Here is a 25,065-nt window from a genome sequence, read left to right as displayed (position 1 = left end):
TTTTTTATTAGAAGAAATGAAATCTTTACTTAAAGAGCTGACAGGAATGAAGGCATATGACAAGTACATAGAGTATTGCGTCCTATGGGAAGTAAAAGGGGGAACTTTCCCATTTTTACTTACTAGAATGTACACAGGAAATAATTGTGTGCCATGTATGAAAAAAACAGGATTTCTTGTTTTTTTTTTCATAGAATGAAGAATTTAGCATTGAAATTTTTGTCCATAGGGTGTTTTGGAAGTTGAGACATCAGCTGTCTCAGTTTGCTGGAGAAAAGTCCCTGAACGTATGCCCTGTTCTTACATCCTTCCTAAAATGCCACAGATTTGGCCACTGTCAGAACGAAGACAGTGGGCAGGATGAAGCTTAGTCTGTTTCTTTGTGGTGGCTGTTCTGCCACTGTCAGCAGAGTGGTCCAGGGGTGACCACTAGCTCAGGAAGTCTTGCTGCCGCCTTCACCTTGTCAGGGCATCCCTGTTTTGTGAGGAATGGGCTCACAAAGTGTTTGACATTGTGACCAGCAGAGGAGGCCTTTCAGGGGGCTTCATTTCACCACTTGGGGAGGGAGGGGGGAAGGACACTAAAGAATCCCTTAATAAAATACTGCTCAGAAGAACAAAGTAATTTTAAACATGGAAACACTGCATGGAAAATGTTATCTGACACATCAAAGATATCTTCATTGTGCAGGACAAGTAGCAGAATTTCCTATGTGCTTTCGTATGTTAGGTTCGTATTCTTACTTCAGGTGGGGTATATCTTTATTTAATGAGGAAAGTGAACAAAATTACTTAAGCTTCAGTATGTCTGAAAACAGGTAACTAACAATCAGAAAAAATATGCCTTGAATTAATCTTGACTATATTGAAAATAGCTAAAAGCCTAGTAGAAGTTATTTGGTACATTGATAGCAATTTTTTTCTCTCTTTTTTGGCATACAGAGTGCTTGGACACATTGTTAATTGTGTCTGTAGTGTAGCCCAGTTTTGTTTGTGGGTTTTTTTTGTTTTTTTTTTTTTAATATAATACTTCTGGCATCTCTGAAAAATCAAGTACATGGATATAATTTTAAAATTATATTTACTGCTGTTGAAAGATGATTATTAGTCCTGCAGTTTTCTGTTAGCTAAACAAGTGATGTTTAAGCATCAGAAGTTCCCATACCCTTTGCTATTGGATGTGTAGGAGCTCAGTCCTACTGTGTGGTGGGGCAGGAGCGGGGTTTTCTATCTAGTGCCTAATTTGTCACTCATTTTTCCACTAAACCTTCTCAGTGGGTATCTGTTTATTGGTGGGTGACTAGTGCTTTAGACGCTAGTTCTTCATTAGAAATTGCAGAGATCTTCCCACATTGTCTGCACTCTCCTTTGCGGTGGGAAGATTGCCTTCTGCCAGGCATTGTCTCTGCACAATTCCTCGAGCTCTTGTTCCAAACAAGACTTTTTATGGGGAGTTGGGGTTTTTTTGAGATCTGAGACTGGTCTAGAAGCAGTGGAGCGAGCACAGTCTGTCTCCGAGATTTTGTAAGCCACCCAAGTCCGTTTTTAAATATAGTTATTAGTTACAGTTTGTATTTTGTAAATATTTTATTTGCAGTGATTTATGGCTTTTAACCTCCTCATTATGATTCACAACATTTTGGACTGCCTGCTTCCTGAAGGATATGGGGGGTTGTTTTTTGCTTTTCTATAACTTGGACCTGAAGTGGTTCCAGTTCTAGAAGCAAGTGGGAGGTGGAAACGGAATGTGCTGTGTATTAATAGTGTCTGTGCTGGCCTGTTGGTGTTTGCCAGGCTTGTCAGGGAGGTGGCCCTCTGTCTCACAGATGGAGATCTGCTTGGAGCTCAGGTGGCACTGGAGCCCCTGCCTCCTTCCTTCTGAGGAGAAATCCTCAGCAATTGCTTGTTCATCAGCTGCTTTAGGACAAGAGAGTCTAGTCAGGAGATGGGAAGATGGTTGCAGACCTGCCCCCAAACCTTTCAGAACAGCTTCATTTTGCCAGATGTCCTTCTCCCCTTCTACATAGGTACGTGCACATGCATACATCCATGCTTCTTTTTGCAACTGCCTCTTAGGTTTTCCTTACTTCAAGGGAGGAGCTGGCAAGGCCCACAGGCAGCAAGTAGTTATAAGTGAAGCACATATTGCAGGTGTCCTGAGCTCTGATGCATTTCTTAGTGACCTTGAGCAGAGCTCAAAGCATGTGCAGGCGTGAATGACATTATCACCTGCAAAAGTATGTCACACCGACTATGCTGAGGAGGTAAAGTGGATCCAGTACTGTTTCTAAACACAGGATCTTTGCTGCAGCACGTCTCTGTGTTGCCTGATGACAGACATTGAGACCTAGGCAACGTGTATTAGCTCCTTCTGAGCTTAACTGCTATCTGCAACAGTGGAGAGGGCTGGTTCTTTGCTGTAAAGTGTTGATGTGATGCCAGAAGGAAGGAGCTGAAACTCAGTGTAGGGAGGGAGTCAGGGTGGGGAGTGAACGCTTGGTGAAATACAGGCTTTTATCATCTGACTTGGTCAGGGTAGTGCTGTTGCCAGTCTCCATTATGTGCTGCTGAAGAACTGGCTCCAGGTCCTTCCTTTCATTTACTTCCTAATGAATTAGGACAAGGAGTAACTATAGAAGAGGGGGGAGGCAAGATCTGACGAGACTTGTTTTTCATTTATGTTGTAGTTGAATGTGTGGCACTAGACAAATGTATTGAGATAATGCTGTAATAGCTGAAAGTTCAAATCTTACCTTAGGGCCATGGATGGTAGAAATGAGGGAGCTACAGCATCTGGAGAGAGAAGGTATTTAATGTTAAACTACTACTGAAAAACAGGGTATGTGAAAGCCTGAAAAGCATCTGGGATTCGCAGTGTAGTCAGAAAGGTAAGAGTAGACGGAGATTCCCTGTTCCTATGGTTGTTTCTCCTCTTTGATGGTTTTTGTCTTCTTGTACACATCACACGTGCTGCAAAATGACTTTTGTATGGTGGCAGCACTCTGTCATATGCAGGAACAGCTGTGAATGTTTCTGAGCAGGCCGCTGTACATGATGTATCGCACCCTTGGTAAGGAAGGACTTCTGCCCTCTGTCTGCGAACAAATGGATGGGAGAGGACCCAGCTTCCTCCCCTGTGGGAGCAGCAGATCCAGTCCTGTGCAACCTATGTGCAAATTTAAAGACTAAACCATTTTTGTCATCACTGTTCAGAATCTGTGCCTTTCCTCATTCATGCTGCAGAAAGTGCACTAGTGTGCATGTTTAAGGATGCACCTGTGTGCATGGGTGTTTGCCCACTTGCCAGTTCTACACAAAGCCATAAAAAACATGGAATTTGGTAAACTGCAGTAGCAGAGCCCACAAATGGTTTGTAGAGATCCCTTTTAGCAGGAGTGTTGATGATTTTTGAGGAGTTATTTTGGAGCACTTACTTGCAGGCATTGTGTGCGGTGGTGATGGATGGGCTAGCCCTGTGTTTGGTATTTTTTGGACAGATTTGCCCTGAGGAGCAAAAGGCTCTGATGGAGTCATAAAAATAAAAGCACCAAAAAGCGTAGTGTGATTTAATCGTAAGCCAGCTGCATTGATTCTTCCCCTAGGGTGCACTCTCTGTATGTTTGGAGATGGATTTTGTTATAGGAGTGAGGATAGGAGAAGAGAAGAAACTTGAAGGCATCTTTTTAGATACAATCAAATGGAAGTTTCAGAGATTGTTCCTGAAAATTTGATGTTTGAGGGATGGATGAGTCTTAGCCAAATAAAAATGCTTCATTCTGTTAGGCTTCTCCAGAGACTTGCGTGGCTCTGGGGAGCAGAGGTACTTGCAGGGCAGTATCTCTGTTCTTCCTATCACAGCTTAATTCATATTAATCGAATCAAATGTGGTTTATGCTGCCTGCACAGCCCTACTAAAATAAAATAGAAAGCTGCCACTGCTTTGTTCAGCATGACAAGACCCCAGTGCTTACTGTTTGCTTGCTCTTGTTAGTGTTTTATATATTGGTTATAAGTTCAAGGTCATGTCTGTAAGAGGCATTTCTGTCCAGAAGAAGCTCTCTTAACGCTGCCAGTGTAGTTCATCTGTGAAGAGTTGTTTCTTTCCAAATACTCATGATGTGTTGTATATTGAATGATGTGCAGAGCAAGTCCAGTCAGTGCTTGGGGAGTCAGTGTGGGCAACTCCCCTGAGATTTCTTTCCTCTTAGGTACACAAATTTTGTATTTAAAATGGAGGGAAAAAAGACCCCAAAGCAGTAAAAAAAAACCCCTACTCTTTAGTTATAAGGATAGTGTATGTTTTTGAAGATGCCTAGAAAAGGCTGAGTTTAGCAATTACACAGTCCTTGCATTCTTGTAGAACTTCTTTTCGCTTGATGGGTTAAAGAAGTAGTTGGGTTGGCATTTAAAGAAATGAAATGACACTTAAAAGTGCATCACACAGGTGGTCAAAGCATGACTCATAGGAGGCTGAGGCAAGCAGCAGGACATTGAGTGAGTGGGTGGGTGCTTTTTGAATACCTTGGTCTGTCAGTGCTTGCCTTGGAAAGGGGCAGAGCAGTAAAACCAAAGAAATTGTAGTCTTTGTAGCTTTGAGGTCATTTTTCTGACTAAAGTACAAAATCCCCCATTTTCTCATCAAGCCATTGTGCAAAGGGGCCTTGCCTTTATATTTAGTGCTGTGCTCACATTTTACTGCTTCTTAGTCCAAGCCCAACACAAGTGTCCAAGATTCTCTTCCTTTTTTCTCCCCTGCTCATCATCTCTGTGGGGGCATTAGGCCTCTCCTCCAGCACATTGGTCTCCCTTATTCCTCTGCCTTCTTGCTGTACTTTATCTGTGCATAAGTATGCCTGGCACACCCCTTGACCTGCCTTCACCATACCAGTCACTCTTTGGAAACACTGTAACAGATTGCCTTGTTTTAGCTGTGGAATTGGTAGCAGAAAGTGGCACTTGAAATTTTTATAAATCCTGCAGTGGTAATGATTGTTTTCTGTCCCTGGGCTGATTTTTAAATGTACCAGAAAAGTTAATCAGAGACATCCATGAGCTGTTCGTATATGGATATTAACATTTAATTATAGATCTTCTTTTGGGGTAATGTTTCTCTGAAGGGAGCCTGACAGAGCAGATGCCATTTTACCTGGGGATGCATTCCTGGTATTGGCCCACTGAAGAGCTGTGGGATTTCTATGATTGCATGAATGTCCTGCCACATGAGATTAGAGTGGCGGTGCTACCTCCCAGCTTCAGCATACAAAGGATCCGCCTCTTCATTAGAGCTTTCATATGGTGGCAGCTGAATAGAGAAAGAACAAGGAAAAAGAGAGAAGCAATTTAAGAAAACCAAAAGCAAATATACTAAGCTAAAAGGTGATCTGAGGGGAAGGAGCTGAGATTTCGTTACTGTTTACTTATGGAAAGGGAGGGGAAGCACAAAAGATCAATTGTTAAGCATTGCTGGCTTTATCAAAATAATTGTCAGGGGCTCAGATACTGCAGTCGCAAATGTAGTACAAATACCTAAAAGGAGATCAACAACGTACGTTAAAGGAATTTGCATGGTTTCTATTCATGTGTACACTTTCTTCTCTCATTTCAGCAGACAGAAGGAGGGGCACAGACAGATGGACAGCAATCACAGACACAGAGCAGTGAGAATACTGAGAGCAAATCCACTCCAAAACGACTTCATGTGTCTAATATTCCCTTCCGCTTTCGAGATCCTGACCTTCGGCAGATGTTTGGGGTAAGTTACCAGCACCTTTTAAGGCACAGCAGATTCTTCTTCCCCACAGATGGGACACGTGATGCTAGTGTATTCATGTGAAGCAAAAGCCCTTTCCTGTCAATTTAGTCAGCACACTGTACAATATTTGCAGGACTAGGACAGTTGCTAGTGTTTACCTCAGCTTTTAGATACATACTAAGATGTTGAGCGTAACCTAACAATTTGTTTGGGAAAGAAAACAAAACAAAATTTCACCTTATTTTCCAGTAAAGGCTAGGATTAAACATTGATATATTCCTTGCAAAGCACTGTTTTTCAGTTGCTTAGAAACTTGTTGAAATATTTACATCTTTCCTCATGATCCACTTCTGTGATTAAAAATTGCTGCAAGGAATTGACCAGCTAGTTACTGAAATGTGGAAAAGCCTAGTGCAAGTCAGATGGTATTTTACACTGTGTGTGATAGGCATTCTGTTTCTTTTGATGAATTAGTTTCTTCTCTAATTTTTGTGTGCTAGTCATCATTCTCATTTTATAAGCTCTTTGAGGAAGAGTGTTCACATGAGTATAGGTGGTGACTCATTCTGTGTGGACACTGAGGTAAATGAGTTAGATGCTTCATGACCTAACCTTCAGGTGAAGTTATCTATATATCATTGTCATCATCAGGAATCCTTGACTTGGCTGATATGATGGTAACATCCTTGGTTGAGGGCATGTTTTAAAGTCTTCAGAAATATTTCTCATTATTTATAAAGTTAACAGACTTTAAAGTGTTGCTGCCAGCAGGCCCAGGGCAGTGATGCCCGCTGTCTCCAGCAGTAGGTTCGACTGTGTCTGGAATACTGTGTCTGGTTTGGGCTCTCCAGGGAAGAAATGCACTTATTCTAAGTGAAATACTGGAGGAAGCCCAGTGAGCACCGCAAAGGTGGTCAGGGGGCTGGAGAACATGTCATGTGAGTAGAGTCTGAGACCTGGGCCTGTTCACCTTTGAGAAGGTAGAGGGGGGAATATTTTTGTTGTCTGCAACTACCTGATCAGAGGATACAGAAAAGATGTAGTCAGATTCTTTCTTTTTATGTGTAATGATGAGATGAGACAAACACAAGTTAGAACATGGGAAATTTCAAAAAGATACTGGGAAAATACTGTGTTTGGTGTAGGCTTTTTTTACTGTGAGGGTAGTTAAATAGTGGAACATATTGCCCAGAGAGGTTGTGGAACCTCCATCCTTGAAGGTATTTGACTTGACTGGACACAGCCTGGCCAACCAGATCTCATTAGACCCACTTTGAGCAGGGGTTGCACTAAATGACTTCTGGAGGTAGATCCCAGCCAAAATTATGATTCTCTGGTTCTGTTGCAAGAAGCCTGGGTTTGCTTATGTTTTCATACATTAGATTGTCACAGTCTTGACGTCTGGGAATGTTTTCAGGGTGAAACTCACCTTCTGGCAATCTGTGATTGCTGGATCTTTGGTTGCCTCTTCTGCTTTTGTGTTTTCCAGCTTGGGTTTTGCTGTTGCAGGGCTGTGTGGTAGGCAGTTCCATCCGGTTTGGATAAACTGGTTGCTGAAATCACAGCCAGTTCTTGGACCACCTGCTACAATCTGTATTTAGCACATCCTTCTCTGTGCCACTGCTGCTCCCCTCTCCTGGGAGCTGTATTGCTTACAGAAATTGTTCCATGTTGTTGCTGCCCCTTCCCTTGGGACCAGTGCTTGGCTAGATGACTGGCCCCTTTCATGCTGGTTCACCTTGATGCTGTTCCTCTCTGTGCTCCTGTTGTGTGGAACATGGATGAGGTGGAAATGACAAGAACATCCCCATCCCTGTTCTGGTGGCTCTTGCCCTCTGCCTTGCAGATTGGGAGACCCAGGCAATTTGAATGAACTGCTGTTCTGAGAAGTGACTTGTAGAAAATGCACCCTAACTTCTTGCATTAAGATTTCCTATCCTTTTTTGGGCCCATATGGTGCTGCTTGTTGCACATAGGAGTGGTGAGGAAATATGCTCTGTGTGTTGGTTTCTGATATTCCACAAGTTATTTGTTGTTTGTTTATTTTTTCTCTAAACATCATCTCAAGTTCCAGCAGAGTGATGTGATTTTAACTGGGGTAAACAATATATTCTATATAAAACCTTTTGAGAGTTCACCTGGCCCTGTGTTTGATGAGAGGTATGCCTAACAGAAGAGCATTCATCTTTTGTGGTACATACAAAAAAAGGTGCTGTTTTCCTGTAATAGAGAACATAGCTACTTTGCCAAGGAAATAGTCAGTGGTTCTTGCACATCTCCCTTTTTGTCTCAGTGCTGTTTCTCAGCGTGCTCAGAGCCTCAAGCAGGAGAACATTTCTCTCTGAATCCTCCTTGCTCCTATTTATTTTTCAGTATCAGGATGCTTTCCCTTGGGTGTCTCACTGAAACCAGCCCTTTCTCCTACAGGCGACTCACAGTTGTCTGAGTCTTCAGCTATGGCTAGCTTGTAACCCCCATCTTTTCCTTCTCCCTTCTATGTGTCAGGCCACATCTCCTCAGTGTCAAATCTGAGAGAATCAAAATCCTAGCCTGGAGTGATTTTTTCCTAAGCTACTGTACAAAGAGAGAAATTGTGTAGACAGCAAAGCCATGGAGGAAGAAATAAATGTGATGGTAGGGAAGAGAGTAAAGTAGTCCCCTGAGGATGGAACAGCATGCAAGAAGTCAGCCCAGTCCTGGGGCACAGAACTAATGTTTGTCCAGACTTGAGTAGAGGTGGACTTCCAGCATGTTGTCTCATGTGAGATTAAATGGATATTACATAACACTTTCTAAACCTTTACCATTTGTGAGACCTGCAGATGTAAGGATCTCCTGACAAATTCAAGTTACTGAGGTTTCAAACCATCTCTCACCTATTGTGTGTTTCTAACAGGTCCCTGAGATATCCTCAGGAATGGAACAAACATTGCCTTATGTATATGCTCTTATAGGGAGGCAAATAAAATAGGCTGCTTAAACCAGGTAATATTTACTTGGCATTTCATGATGCCAATAAAAAGACCTCCAGAAGGCTTCTAAAAGGAACAGGTCATTTTTTTAATGAACGCAGTTCTGCACCTACTGTGGAATAAATCAGTAGTTGACCTTGTTCTAGCAGATAAAGAAGAGTTAATAGCTGACCTGAAATCCCACTGTTGCCTAGGTACCAGTGATTGTTATTTGTCTGTATTTACTTTGTGCAAACAGAATATGGCATCAGACAGTAATGGAGCTTTAGAGGAATCTTTTCTTTGAGTTTAATGCCTGGGAGAAGGTATCTTTAAAAGGGAAGTGCTAATGGAAGCGATGAAGTATTCAACAAAATCATACTGACGGCCGAAAAGGCATTATTCCACAGTCACTGAAACTGTGTTAACAAAGCACAAAGCATTCTGCACATTAGGCAGGAAGACTGAAGAGGAGGAGGAAGTAAATGGCAGCGAATATAGTTGCAACTTAAAGAAGCAGGTGAGAAAGCAAATATGCTAATCATGGAGATATCAGTGATGTAGATTGAGAAAAAGTGTCAGTTTTTTTAGATGCAAAGAGAAAAGATGTAGGTGTAGGTCCAATATAAAATGAGGAAATAGTTGTGTGTTTGGGGGGGAAAAAAAGGAAACCCAAAAAACCCAGAAGAACCATTGAAACCCCCCATCTTGCTTTGCTTGTGATGTAACAGGAGGTATTTGTACCTGGTTTTGTATGTAATTTGTAACAAAGGAGGATGCTCGCTAGTATTTAAAAGCCAGACGATCTAGGTAAAGTATGTTGAAAGATAATAGCCAAAGCAAGGAGCTCTTTTATTCATTAATGTAAATTTTTAGCCAATTCTTGTAAGCTAGGGGAGTTGTAGAAGGCTTGAATGCTGTCCACCAGGATTCAATATTGAAAAAATTGAAAGGGATGACCCAAAGAGCTATGAACCATATGTTCCGTATGTTGTTCAAAGATAAAAATAATTTTGGAAGGTTTTAAAAACTTTAGAATCTGAATAAATGGTTTAATATCTATTCAGTGTGGCTTTCTATAGGGTAATACACATCTTTTCAGACAAATACTGTCTTGTCTATTTTGACAAAATTGCACGAAGCAATACTGATGTAGTCGAACATGGCTCAACCAATTGAATTTGTCCAAGTGACCAATTCTGATTTTTAAGAAAATACTTAAATAAACACAGCATACATTAGAGGGATTAAAACCCTATTTAATAATAAGTAATAAATATAATAGTAGCTATTGGGGAGACATTAGTGGTGAAGACTGTTTCTGGTGTCAGCTTCCCCAAGGATCTGTTTCATGAAGTTAGTCCTATTCAGTATCTGTATCAACCCACAGAGACAGTAAAAACTTGCCAGTAAGACTTGCAGTTAAAAAACTATTTAAGGAGGGAGGAAAGAGTAAGGTAAGGTTACTTAATGTTAGAGAGTGACTTGAAATGCCTGGTTAACTGACCATAGAGCCAATAAAAACGTGTTTGATGCAGCTCATTGCAGAGTACTATGTGGGAAACAGGTTGTGCCTGTAGGATGGAAAGTTTTCTTTGGAATTTGGGAGAGAACTAGTGATCATTGAAGATAGCTACTTCAACAATGCAAAGAGACCTATCAGGCTGAAGGAGGGATGTGATCTCTTTAAAAGTTGAAAAGATGGTGACTGCATAATTTTGTTCAGTTCTAAGATCAGTTTAGGATTAAAAAAAAATTATCTAGGGTTTGGAAGGTGAGTGGGTTTTTTTAACTGTGTGCAAGATTTTGGGTACATGATTTATTCAGCTTATTAAAGAGAGGTTGGGAGATGACAGGTCTGTTCTGTACAGGTGCTTATGCATGGATGATACATACTAATATGTTTTATTTTAAGTTTGTTTATGTTTTATTTTAAGTTAAGGGTTTTAAGTCTTGTTTACAGTCATAATAAGATTTTCCAGTTGGAAGCTAAGATTTAACACAATTAATCTTCAAATAAGAGAAAAATTCTTCGTCATTTAGGCTAATTTAAACAATGGAACAACTTACCAGCGAGTAGAAGGGTGTTAAAAACAAGACTGCAACTCTTTTCAAACAGTTTCTCAGAAACATTCTTTGGCTAGTGTGTGTTAAGGACTCTGACATGATGATAGTAATCTTCTCCTTAACTGCTGGCAAGCTGTCTCCTTCCTTACTGGACTAAGTAGGCAGAAAGAAAGCTCATGTTTCCCTCAATGTGTTTTCAGTCCTTTCAGCTTTGGGCTATAGTGGTGTCTGTGCTTGTGCCTCATAGCTGATACCTCAGGCTTCAAGAAGCAGGTTTTGTCCCAGTATAAAGTTGATTGGTCAGTTCTGGACTTAGAGTTAAATGGACTTCAGAGCCTCCTGGGGAAGATGGAGGCTAGGTTGGACTGCCTGCAAGAGGAAAACCCATCTGTTCTCAAGCTGATTCATTAATTGTCTCCACAAAAACGGTCCCAAGTGGATTGTTTTCGTAGTTCATAGAGATGTCTCTGCACTAAATTCTTATCTGTTGTGAGAGCAACAGTATGGAGAGTTAGAGTTGACATTTCTCAGAATTTACCAAGGTGAAATGCTCTTTGCTTGAGAATCTCCAGCTATTTTCAAAAAGGAGGTAGCGTAAAATAAAAATAAGGACTACGTTTATGATTACTGTAGATGTAGGTGGGATTGTACAGTACAGGGTGTGGGTTCTCTCAAACTCTGGCTTTGGATGGAGGCATTGCCTTTTTTACAACATGCTGGCTTCATGGCTACTACTGCTTGTAGGCTGTTAACTGCTTGTGGTGGCGAGTGTAATCAGCTCAGATGATAAAGGGGTTTTGTGTGTTATCAGCTACAGCATTATTAATGCATAGCTGCTTTATATAAAGGTGACTATTTGGTCACCTTTAATAACTTTCAGTTAATGAAGTTATTAATAAGTTATTAAACATGACAGAATGGTAGGTACTTTTTTTTAACATGGGATTTTAAGGCAGGTAATGTTGTTACCCTTTTCCTCCCTCTACTGTGAGATTCTTTTATGTATGTTTGTGGTAGACCACTGCTTTGTATGACCCAAGCAACATAGCTTTGGGAGCTCAGATATTTTTGAAAGCTCTTGCAGCCTTCAGATCTTGGCCTCTGGGGAAACATTTGACACTCTGCACATCCTAAAATATCTCAGTGGATATAATTTCTCATCAAACTTCATTCTGGTGTTAAGACTGCAAAACACCTCCATGAGCCTATGGTCTGAGGCTAAAGCAGTAACAAGCTAGACTACAGCTCTTTCTCACCAAGAATTTGGTAGAATTTTAAATCTGTATTTGTCAGTAAATAAATTTAAATACACAAGTAATTCAAGATACACAAGTATTGCAAATGGCAGAAAGCTACTCATTAAGTATAAAGTAGGTAAATAATACAATCGACCAAGAAGCTCTGGCCTGCAGGTGCTGATGCAGTGAGGCCTGAAGTACAGCAGTGGAAAGTTGTCAAAAGGGACTCTGCTTTCTAGGTGTATTGGACATCTGAAGGAGGAAATCCTGTCTTCTGGATATCAAGATGTATTTTATTTTTTTCATCTCCAAATAATACTGGCAACCAATGACACATAACAAGTCCTACGTGCCAGTATTTCAGACCAAATATTCTGACACAGGGTTGCCAGTTTGTGACGATTCTTGTTCCTAAGCTTTTCCTGCAATGAGAGAGCTCTCCAACCCTGTCACAGGTCAGGACTTTGTTCCTGTTGATATTGGGTAGAGTTAGAAGGGGCACTTGGCATTTATCCTGATGTGTTTTACTAGTGTGATTTCTGGAGTCACCTTTTGAAGTGACTTGTGCGCTCAGTGCTGCTTGAGCATCCTGGTTTGTGTGCATGCCTCTGCTGGGGGACCATGGTACTTCGGCGCAGGGGTACTTGTGCTGCTGCAGCTGTCAGCAACTATTGTATTGTCTGTCTTGCTCTGTGAAAACTGTGCTGATGCCACAGGACATAGAAACTTCTGTAGTGACTCTGGTGGAAGACAGCGATGGTTGGATCACACTTTTATCTAAGATTTGATATGTTTTCATAAATGTTACTGAAAGAGTTTACAGTGAGGGTGGTCTGAATATCATCTGGGAAACAGTGCTGTGCTGTAGCTGGATTTACTTACAGCAAAGGCCTGTGTAAAATTAGATGGAGTTGTCTTTTATAACCCAGTAGTTTTTATATGGGTTCAGTCTACGTTTTGAGAGTTCTCTCAGACTGACCTTCGAATGTATGCTGCTTTTGTGGGTATGGGTCCAAGTACCTTTTCTGTGGCAGCAGGACCAGGTTATGTTGCAGTCACACCTCTGGGAATGGCACAAGGCAAGAACAAGGAGTTGGAAGTGTAAACCTGGACTAGCCTGGTGTTAAGATCCCTGTGGTACTGTTCACACCCATCTCACTGTTTCATGTGAAAATCTTTTATTTGTGTGTCAGAGGATAACAAATGATTGAGAAACTATGTTCCTCATAACTTTGCTGGGATGGCTGCGTTCTGTAAATCCAGTTAGAAATCTGTACTCTTTGTGTTGGTTTCCTTTTAAAGTCTGGTTTCTTAGAAAATTTGTGTTTTGCTGGGCAACAGGTCAATCCTAATAAGGGCTTGCTGGCTTACTGTCTGTTCAGTTGGTAAACTGTAGTAGTGCTTTGGTTTATAAATCCTTGATGCTTCCATCTTCCTGTCAGCAAAGCATACTGGTCTTGCTTGGCTGAACAGGGTTGGCTCCACTATTTTGAAAAGATGTGACCCAGCTTTAGGATGAGGAAGTTCCTGTGCTGATAGCAGTGTGGCTCTAGCAGACTCCATGTTGCTGTAACTAGGCACTAATACATGCTACAATGGAGCCAGCTGTTCTCAGCTGAAGGTATTTTCTCCTAGAGCTGGGAGATAGTGTAAGGACTCTCTCTGCAGCAGGGACTTAACCTGCATGTAAAATGCTCATGTGTATGCATCTCGTGCCTGAGGGCCTGGAATGGTTTCCTGCGTAGGGGGTTGGTTTCCTGGCTAATTTGAATTTCTACCATGTTTGAGAATGGACTGTTCGGCACTTTGAGGTTTAGTTATTTCACTGTGCTCATGTCTTAAGTGAATTTTATAGAGCTGATGCAAAGCTGCTTGGGCATACAGTTCTCTTGTAGGGATGTGATGTTGCTGAATGGTGGCTCATGTTACCTTTTGTTGTTCCATGATTTCTAGAGGATTTCCTGTTGTTTGCATCTTTAAGGTTATTTGTCTGGGGCATTTTAGAGCTGATTTTGAAAGCTCTAGACAGGGAGACGAGGCGGGGCCAGCTGTAACAGAGCATACAGGAGGGGCCCTACCAAACTGCCAGTGCCTTGGAAGGCAAAAACTCTCTGGTGCCAGTTCTCTCCATTTTGTTATATATAATGTAGTTATGGCCTCTGCTGGAAAAATCTGCTGCCTTTATGTCTTCTGGGTGGAAAGAAACACACAGCATGCATATCCCCTTCCTTGTACAACATCCTTGCCTCTATGATAAGGTACATCATATTCAAGCAAGAAAACTGGGTTCTGGTCAATAGCTGATGTCTGCTGGTACCTTTATGCCTCTTAAAACTGTTATTTCCAACAGCCCTTGCTACCACTGCAGAGGCGATGATTCTCATTTACCTGCTTTACAGAAAAATAACTAAAAGGTGGTACAAGGTCACTCCAGGGAATGGAGGACTAATATAGACAAGATGCTGTAGCTCCTATGCTATGACATGACTGGGAGTGTGTATACCTAGCCATCACATGGTGTATGCATGAGCAGTTCGTGGAGGAGGCTTCTTGTCAGACCTGAGCATTTGAGATGCGTAGTCCTGCAATGCCTTCTTCAGAGGCTGTGAACTGTGCTGAGGATTTTTTTCCCCCTGTTGCTGTGCAGGGTTGTAAGTAGATGTTCTTGTTAATCATTGAGTGAACGAATCAGGTCTGTGATAACAGTGACTCCTGTCTTCAAGGTCAGAGATTAGAGGAGGGTTAGTCTTCATGGATGGCTTAAGCATGGATCTTGTTTTATTTGGCCAGACCCTCTGTCTGCTGGAAAATACAAACGTGCCTGTATACATGATTTTAAAAAATTACTATGGGGGCATTTGGTGTTGGCCCTTGTATTTAGATGGCCTAGCATTTTCCAGGCAAAAATTCTGACCTTAAAACTTCCATTGTTTGCAGTAGGCTGTTAACATTTGTATGGAAGCATCATCAGAGAACAAAGTGCCTTTTTATGTTCCACTAAATTAGATTCAACTTTGAAGGAGATATAAACTATTAAAATGAACTAGTTCTTTTTTCCTGCTTTCATGCTTCAGGAAAATTCTGGCATGCTACAAAAAAAAATAAATTGCCTCTAGTGCTGGACCTGCTATAACTGTTGCAAGCAGTGAGGACAAGAGCTGTGGTGTTAGCACCTGTCCAGAGCAGCTGTGGCAATGGTCTCAGTAGTGTTGAAGAGCCCAGCACATGTCCTCTTACCTCGAGGCTGTGCTGCTTGCTTACAGGGAGTTTCACAGAGCAGGAAACCCCTCCCCAGCAACCCTCAGTTCAGTAGTTAGCCCCTGTTGTCTCTGTTCCTTCTCTCCCAAACAGGTCCTTCCCTCCTGCCTCTTCAAACACCCACAACTGCTAGGTAGAAAAGAGATTGGGACAGTTTGCATGGGTGGATGTAGCCCATGGCAGAAGACATCAAACTTGTGCTCACTGCAACCACATGATTCTATCATCTGGGAAATGACATACCTCCATCATCTACAGGGCAGAGAGGCAGCCTTGACACCTCTCATGGAGCTAGGTCAGATCGTTTACATTCAGTGTTACCGTGAGCTTTTTGTCAGCTGCAAGAAATTAAACACACAAGACAGGATTTCCTGTTGGTGTGGAAACTGCCTGGTGAGCTCAGCTGAGCAGGGCTGGCAGGCAGTAATACCCTAGGATCCAGGCCCAGCTGGGTGTGGAGAAAGGGGAAGATGGCATGGCATAATTATTTTTTTTTTTGATGGCTTTGAAGATTCTGAAAATAATCCTGGCATTTGCATTTATTGAGAGCCTGGCTGTTGCAGTGTGTGTGGCAAGGCTAGGCAGCTGAGCTCATCTCTGGCAGGGACAGATCCTGCCCTCGGGCAGGGTGTGCTGCTTTCCACTTCTTTTTGCTTCTTGGAGTCCTAATGCTCACATGACCCTTTGAGCCACTTCAGGTCAGTAAATTGTCAAAAACTTTGTTCCTTATGTTGGGCTAGTTTTTTTACAGGATTGGTGAGCTGTATCAGTTACAGGTGAGAATGAAAACTGGGGCCAGCTTCAGGAAGCTGGTGAGACCAAACAAGGAAGGACAAGGGAGCAGGGACAGCCCTTCAGCAGCCATGAGCTATTAAATAGGTTCAGCCCCTGCTGTGTAACAACACTGCAATAGTCTACTAAGAAAGCAATCATGACCGATTTCTTTCATGGCAGTGCCCAAGCCATATGCAACAAAGACAGCAAAAAGCAATTGACAGCTAATCTCCTTTATAGACAAGCCCCACCAAGTGTGGGATAGAAATAGAAAATGCATTTTAGCTGTGATTAGCACAGCAGTGGTCAAAAGAGGATCCAGCATGGATCAAGCCTAAGCTGCTGAGATGTTGAGGTTTCAAGGAAGATGCATGTTTACTTTAGCGTTATTCAAACTTTGTGTAACATGGGATGTTGTGAATTCAATTGTTCTTGGGATGAATAGAAGATCAAGTATTGTCCTTAAACAACAGAACAGTAAAAACAACATCTGTGAACCAACATTTGTAAAAGAATACAACTATCTCCTTTTTTAAGAATGGAGAATGGAAGCAGACAGAAACTATAGCTAAAATTGTTGGAAGCGTTTTGTTTGCTTAAAGACAGTTGTGAAATACTTGTTCTAGGGACTTCATAACTTTTTATTGCTTTACATATTCAGAGCTTCTCCTCAGCCATCATGGCTTAGTGTTGTAAATTCTACATTTGTTTGCAGATCTGGTCACAGGTCTTTAAGTGGGGCACCCACAAAATGAGCGTTATAACCATTTGACTCTGAATGAAAATGTTAATTACAAAAAAAAAAAAAGGCAAGTACTAAGAGCACTGTGGCAGAGTGGGGAGAGTCCTAGTGCCCAGAGGCTGTGGTGGTCATCTTTCATAACTGTAAAACCATCCTCTTTTCTTCTTGACCCTTCCTTCATTTGTTATACCACCTTTTAAGTCGTCTGCATGCAGTGAGATCAAACCATGTTGATGGAAGCTTTCATAAATAATGGGATAGGAAAACCACTCAGATATAGCATTTGTCTGAGCATAATCTGCGTCTTTAGAATAAAGACTGCTCTATATATATGCTCATGAAATGAGATCTTATTCCTGTCCTTCTGGAAAGCAGACCTCCATTTTGGAGATACAACACTGACACTTCTAGAGGACAGAGCATTGCAGGGCGCTTGGTGAAGTGGTGATGCTTTTATCTATAGGTTACTGACTTGAATCTGGTCAGTTCAATAAAAATATTTTAACATGTTCTAAGGTAAGGGATGTGATCCATATATGGTTCCACAGAGCGTGGTAAATCTCCTTTCTAGCTTGTAGCTCTCATTTCCCATTTTTGCTCTGTGCTAAGTAAGGATCTCTTTGGAACCAGCTGTTGGAACAGCGTGGTGTAGTGGGGCCCTGCTCTCCTCGGGGCCTCCAGGCAGAGGCAGAGGTCAGGATAGTATCATATGGGATAAAGTTGCATAGGTTATCAACAGCCTGATGTATGTCACAGGTTGAAGTTGAATGATTTGTTGGGGGTTAGCCATTTTCATGGCTTCTGAATTTGCCGTCAATTCTTTTGAAGGCTTAAAGTTTGTGAAAGAGGGAGATTGGGGGAGAATTAGGGTTTGGAAGCCCTGAGGTTGGGAGTCTTATTTGAGTATCCCCTCCAGAAAAACATCATCACTGTTATATTTCTCTCTGTGATAATCACTTCAGGAGGAAGATGAGATGCTGAATTACATTTGAGAAATGTTAGAGGTCTGAGGTGAAATCATATACCTATGTCTAAGATGAAATAGTAGAATGAGGGAAGGAAGAATTGTTTAGATTAAAGGGGGAAAATAAAAGCTACCTTAAATCCCTAAAACTCTTCTGGAGATTGTTCTTCTTCCTTTAGACTTCTGTGAGAAAACCTAGGATTATGACCAAGAGGATCGGATCCACATGTCCTAACCTGAGAGATGTCATGTCACTGGGATTTTATGCCTTTGCCTGTGTTATTGAAATGGAAATATTCTCACCTGCCTTCTTGCACTAAGCCAGCCCCCAAAAGGTAGGAAAAATGCATTGCCAAAAGTAAATATTTTTTCCCCCCTTGTCTCTTTGCAGCAATTCGGCAAAATCCTTGATGTAGAGATAATCTTTAATGAGCGTGGCTCGAAGGTAAGTCCTGTTCCTGTACCTGCTTGTCTTGTTTTGATTGCAGAGTAAAAGGCAGTTCATTGCCTAGAGAATACTCTGTAGAGATCAGCAGGAATTAGTGTAATGGGGGAAGGGAAAAGCTATTTTGGGAACTGTCTCCTGTTCCCTCTGACTCCAGATTCTGAGCATGGTCATTTCTGGGTAGCATGTACAAATGCTTCTAGACACTCCCGTCTATAATGTGAGATCAGGTTCCCCAGCCTTTTGAACAAACAGGGAGTCAGTCACTTGAGCCTTCATACCAACCTGTTCCCATTGCACTAGCAACAGGCGCCCTGTGGGGAAGGCAGGATAAGGTAAACTAGCTTTGTGTGATGGGAGACTCTAAGAACAAAGCATAACCCACCCACCCCCGCAACTGCATTTTCATTGCATTGAAAAACTGTCATATCTCATACGTGAAAGGATTTTATTTACTCTATTTTGCAGACTTGGCATTTCTGAGATACTGACCTTTCATGTTTGAGATATTTGATGCTTAATATAAGCATCCTCATTCCACTTGCCCTGCCCCATGTGGATCTCTCCCCACTGAACTTGCATTTACACACCTATTTTCATCTTACAGATATGTTTAGAGGGAGGTTTTATTGAGGGTTAATGGTAATTTATTTCTCTGGAGATGGGATTTCAAATGTTGCTCAGGTCAGCTGCAGAGAGATTCAGTGATCTTTGTCATAATTGGCAATTGGTTCTCATCACATAACCAGTATCACCACAATGACAAATTGATGTGATTCTCTCTCTGCCCAGGAGGTTCAGCACTGGAATAGCAGGGAGTTTTGCAGGTCAGGAGCGAGGTGCATTGCCAAAGCTCTATGGGGGAAGCTTTTGCACAGTGCATGTCTATACTCTGCTTGACTTAATCAATGCTAAGATTCCCATTTTCAATTAAAACAAAATTTCCCTCCTTCCCCCCCACACACGTGTGTGCACATGTGTGCATGCACACAAGAGATTTCAAAGTTGCAATTCAGCTAAGCAGTCTTTGTCTAGAGTCTATGCCTTTTGCTTGGATTTGAGGTTCACAGTCTTAAAGTGGCCTCTTTGCTTCACATGTATTCTGGGGTATGTTCAGAGCCTTTTGTAAATTTCAACCCATGTTGCCCAAGATGCATTCTGAAATTCTTCAGTCTCTGTATTACCTGGAAACCAGAAAGCTGTTGATCTGTATACAAAAGAAATTAGTTTTAGCCCTTTCCCAATTGTTTATTTGTGTTTAATACCATGTTTATTGGTTGGTTGTTGTTTTTCTTTAAATAAGACAGTCTGAACAAGTAAATGTCTATATGGCTTGCTTAGGGAGTTTTACTTCCCTGTGTGGATAAAAATCTATATGCTTTACCAAAACAATCAGCTATGCTGAGTTTGTAAATATTTATTCTGCTCTCTGCTCTTCTTCTGATATTTATAGGCCAGAGCTATCTGTGAATTAGTCCTGATTTTAGTAATTTCTGTTTGGCTTTGGGAATAGCCTCCTGGCCTCTATCAAATCCCTACTTGTTTGGATGTAATTGCAAAAGAAAGAACAAAAATAACTGGCCTTGGCAAGTGTTGAGCTCTGCCCTTCACCCCTACTGCCTGTGCTTCCCAGAACAGTTTTCCTCTGCACACATGAACTTTGCTCTCTCTCTTCCATCCGTACAGCCCTGTATTAAATGTCCACGGCTGCCCTTTCCTTTTAGGCCACACTAGTGTTGGAGGCTTTCTGTGAAGACTTGATTTATGATTATGAAAAATACCTTCTTATGCAATTGTTAAAGCCCAAGGCTTCTGGTTTTCAGTTAAAACAAAAAATATTGCTGAAGAGTTCCTTGATGAATTTTATCCTCAACCCTTAATAAATATATGAAAAAAGAATGTGATCCAAATAAATGTTCTTCCAGTCCTTGACCATGCAGTTTTCTACTGCTTTTTTATCATCTTACAGAAAAAGTATTGCAAAACTGGTAGCCTGTATGAGTGATGTGGCAGAATCTGAACAGAATGAGAAAACACTCAAATAGTAATTTTGTGGTATCTTTGCATCCTTCTCTACACAAAATAATTACTGTTTTAAAAAGAATGCAAGATTATTCCTGCTTAGCATGAAAATGGGAGGCCCCAGTGTTTGAGTGGGGTGTAGCTGCACGAAGCACCTGGTATTCACATAATAATGGAAAAACAACAGTTTGGTGATCTGATGGTGAAACAAAGGAAATGGATCTTTCTGGAGGCCACTCACTCACTCTTGGGGTCTTCCTCCACTTCAGGAAAAAAAAATCTGAATGCATTTTCCTGCACTGTGGTTTCCATTCTAATCTAATGATATGAAACCTCTCTCTCTTTTCCTCCTCCTCTCTCTTGGGAATCCGAAAGCAGAAGCTCCTGCTGCCTGCCTTGTGCTGTGTTCTCAATGCTCCCTTCCCCTTCCCCGGGTTGTAGAGTTCTGTGTATACGTTTTGTAAATATTTTAAAAGTACAGTGGTAAATCCTGAACTGCCCTGGGTTTGCCCCCACCCAGTGTATGATGGGGTTGAGCAGCGCTTTGTCCCTGCCGAGCTGTGGTGAAAGATCTCTGATGGGATCGCTCCAGTGCTGGTCAGTAGGAGGGAGTGGAGGAAGCATGTGGGTTGAAATATTTCTTTTGAATCCACCTGAGATGACCAGGCAGTTTTCTTCGACAGCCTGGGGGGAACTATATCAAACTGTGGCTGCATCTTCAGGATCTATTTAGAAATTTTGGTGACGAAAGAGAGAGCAGTGTGTCCATGTGTCCATCACGGACACCTTGCACCTCAGGTTCTTGCATTTGGTTTAGGATTATGTTGTTTGTTGACTTGTATCACAGCAGACAAGAAGGTAGTTAATAATCAGTTTTGCTGATTCGAATCAATTTGAATTCTTGTTTCCCAACTTGATTTCTGCCCAGATCCAATCTGTTTAGTAGGATTATGTAGGCCCTGGTGACTTCACATTCATACTGCTTTGCTATGTATGAGAGATGCAGACTTGAAACATCCCTTGAATTTAATTTTGTTCCATTCATGTTTAATAGAATGACGTTAGTCATCCCTTGATATGTTTGGTTTTTTTGCTTGCTTCCAGGAAACTAGCTGTTTGTTTCATTTATCCTATTTACCATTATATTTCTAGTTCTGACCTGTATAAGTGCCTTTAAATAGCATTCTGCTCATGGTTGCAGTTTACTATGTGCTTCACTGAACCGTGAATAAAATGCCTCCAGAGGAAGTAGAGAGAGAGGATTCCTGCTCCTTTTGTTAGTGGAGATGCATCCTCTATATGCATATTTTGGCACTATTGTGCTGAACCAAACAAGTGGACATATTTGCAGAATTAATGCAGTCTGCCTGCGTAACAAGTACCCTGTGGCATTTGTAAAGCTGTAGGGGAAGGGAATCCAGGCTCTTTGCTCATCAGCTGTGTACTGTGTGGCATTCCAAGATGTTCCCTCGATGACATTCAGAGACCAAGTGCATAAGCACACAGCAAAATCTTGGCTGAAGTGGGAGCTTTTTTTACAATTAAAAAAAAATATATATATATTTTTTTTTTTTAGATTTTTAAATTATAGAAGAGTTCATAGCGTAAGGTTACGTCCCTCACTGCCTTCTGCTTGGGAGAGGTGGATCTCCAAGTTCTTGGAGTGTCTCTGAAGTGTCTAGAAGCACTTTGTATTTAATTAAATAATTGGTTGTATAGTAGCTTAAATCTTGTATTCACAAAGAAATTGCATCTATTGGTGACTGGAGTTCTCCAAGTAAACCTGTGCTAACTAAAACCTTGTGCAGAAAGCTGTGTGGAAACACTTAGAGGTCTTTTATGTTTGCAGTTAACTGTAGGTTAAGATTTTGATAATTGTGGCTAAAAGGCTGTACGTTTGCATGAGCATTTATTTCTTCTCTGAATAGATTAAATGCTTTGGGTTGAGGCATTCTTGTTCTGGACTTAGTTTTCACTCAGTGAAACAGATACAGATCCCAACTGCATAAAATAAATTAGAGGTCTTGTTTTCCTTTTAGTTCTGTTTTTATATTTTTTGTTCAGATGTCATCAGTTGAGCCAGGAATACAAATAGCGTTATTAACACAAGGAGGCTTAATAACATACTAAGTATCAGTGACCAGCGTTGCTTCCTCAGGTCACCAAATCCCTTTATAATGCCAATGGCATGATGGAGACATGACCAGTGTCCCTTCATCCTAGTTCAGTGAAATACAGTTTTATGCCTTCAACTCTGCAGTACTCAACTAATGAGTTAAATTAGTCCATACACTGAACTGGTTTATTTAAATGTGAATAATTAAGACTGAAGTTGATGACTTGACAGTGTAAGCTGATTTACCACTCCTGTGAGAGCACCTTCCCAGCAGTGCTCATTTCACTGGGTAGGGAGTCTGCCAGTTTAGCTAGTTGAACTCACAGGCCACACAATAAGATCCACGATCAGTCAAGGGCAGGAGGAGGAGCACACAACTGGGGACAGCATGGGGCCGTGAAGCTCCTGGCCCAAGTTGTGTGTAGCTGCTCTGAAGCCTTAAGCTCTCTCTGCACAGCAGTTCTGGCTGGGCTTTTGCTGTGAGCTCCCATCCTCTCCCGTCCTTGGTTTTGCAGGAGGGATTGTCAGTGGAGCAACACAACAAGCTGGATGGGGTAAATGATCTGGCTTAAAAATAGCCCTGCAGGTTTTTCTGAAGACACATCTTTTAGTTTTTTAGACAGATAAATTCCTGCATCCAATTCACCAGCTTGCCCAGGTACACGCATGGGTGCTTTATGCATATGTCCCCTAATGCACTCAGAGTGCTGGGTGGGGGCAGGGAGGGGCTGGAAGAGCTGGTGAAATGGTGGCAGCTTGGTTTATGCCAATTCCATCACCAGTTTAAATGTGTGTTTGCGTGTTTAACTTCAGTAAAGTGTTTCTGAATTTCATGCTGTGTTTCTGTCGGTGCATTCAGTCCTGTTCATCCCAGGTGGATTATAACTGAAACCCTCCTACTCTCTCCAAATGCCTTGGAAACAGGTAGCCTGAACTGCTGTCTCCTTGGCCATTTTTTCAGGCTCCTAAAAGTTTGTTTATTATGAAGGTGGGGTGGGAAGCAAAAACTTGATTAAAACAAGCACAGCAGCAGATGACAGCAAGGCTGGTTGCTGGCTGTGTGCTCCAGTGGTACAAGGCAAAGACGCTGCTGCTGAGGTGACTGGTCTAAGTTCCGTGACAAATGAAGGGTTAACAATGCATGGATTTCAAGGGGCTCTGTTCAGTTTCCTTTGATTTTTCTTTGCTTTTTTTTATTTTACTTTTTTTTGTTGTTTTTTTGTTTAATTTCTGTGTTCTGGCCACACCCAGGAGAACCGTCTGCTTTTGATTTCTCCCTTTACGGTTACATGGTAAATTTTCTTTCTCATTCTTCAGAGATGGAAACATTCAAATACTATATATATATATATATATATACACACATTTATTTGTTTTTTTACTGCTCATCATGTTGCTTGTTATTTATTGCAGAGTCTGAGGCCAGACTAAAAGGGTGGCAGTTACTCGGTTGCTTCAGGCCCTTTGAATAAACCTTTGGGTAAAAAGCAATTAGTCTGGCACTGCAAATTACTCACCAGTCCTTAAAATGTTTGCTGGGGTTATTCAGTGTCGCTGAGTACACTGGGACTTAAACTTAATTTCTGGTTGGGAGAAGTTCCTGGTAGCAGCTGGTGGAGAAGAACTGTTGAAAATTTCAGCCTTGTTATAACAGCATGATTAAATGCAAGCTATTTCTATAATCTAAAGTTTAGGAACCTTAAGTATTTTTTTAGCCAGGATTGTATCTTCTCTTCCTGTGGCTTCATACCTACTACTATGGAGCAAACCAGTACCTGCTGTAAAGCTAAGCTAGTAAATATTGGACATCTGTCATCTTTTTTAATTTTTTTTTTTTATTTCAAGGGCAGGATGACCTTGGGAGGGAAACACTGAGAATTTTGGTGTATGTCTTTAGGTACAAATTAATCCCTATTCTTTACAGGTCATCTGTGAGAAGGAATTTAAAATATATGTATGTGCTTTTTTTTCTCTGCCACATCAAAAATATGTGTATATAATTGTTAGGTTTTAAACTTAGATATAACAAAAATGTCAAGCGTGGCTCACCTATTTTCCTGATGAAAATTTGAATGTCTGAGAGATGTATTAAGACAACAAACCAAAGGGGGGCACCAATACTGACATAGTCACCTATATAAAGTATTAATTCAGCGTTGACATTAAATGGTTCTCGACAAAGAGAGTTGCACAAGCTAAGGACTGATCTGTCAATATAACAAAAATTGTGGTTAATTAGCTATGTTGTTCAGAGTTAGATTGATTCTGTTGTAATTCACATTGTTAATTATTTTCATATAGTCTGCATGTGTATTGTACCCTACCCTGGAGCTAATTTATTAAAAAGATTGAAAATTCCTTATCAATTTAAAGATATTTAAGGATAATGTGGTTTTTAAAATCCCATGCAGAGTTCAGTAATTGCAAACAAATGTGAATTAAAATAGTCTTCATTTGGATCTAGCCTGCACAGATTAATGTCTAAAAAATTACCTTCCCTCTGCTCTCCAGCTTTCAGTTCACATCATCACCGAAGACCTAACTTTCATTCGGTCTCCACAGGCGTGTCTAGATCAAACAAATTTTAATGTAAAAAGAGAAGAGGGAAATAGATTCCTGTTGCAGTCTTTACCTCTCCTCCTCCCCCAACCTTTAAAAGATGTTTTTTTCCCCATTATATATTTTTCCCCATTATATAGAACCAGAGGGAAAGGTGTTGCTCTTAGTCTTACCTTT

At 41.2% G+C, this 25,065-nt stretch overlaps 1 protein-coding gene across 1 annotated transcript in view; it reads left to right on the top strand.

Moving 5' to 3' along the window:
* Window positions 1–25,065, top strand: part of RBFOX2 (RNA binding fox-1 homolog 2) — an 89,425-nt gene that overhangs the window by 39,398 nt on the left and 24,962 nt on the right. The window contains exons 3-4 of the mRNA XM_026862855.1: window positions 5,606–5,752; window positions 18,138–18,191. Coding sequence (XP_026718656.1) covers window positions 5,606–5,752; window positions 18,138–18,191 — 201 coding nt within the window. The remainder of the gene's footprint in view (window positions 1–5,605; window positions 5,753–18,137; window positions 18,192–25,065) is intronic.

This window comes from Athene cunicularia, assembly GCF_003259725.1.
Source record: "Athene cunicularia isolate RWA chromosome 1 unlocalized genomic scaffold, athCun1 chr1_part2, whole genome shotgun sequence".
Classification (NCBI taxonomy): Eukaryota; Metazoa; Chordata; class Aves; order Strigiformes; family Strigidae; genus Athene; species Athene cunicularia.
This window is presented reverse-complemented; position numbering and strand designations above follow the sequence as displayed.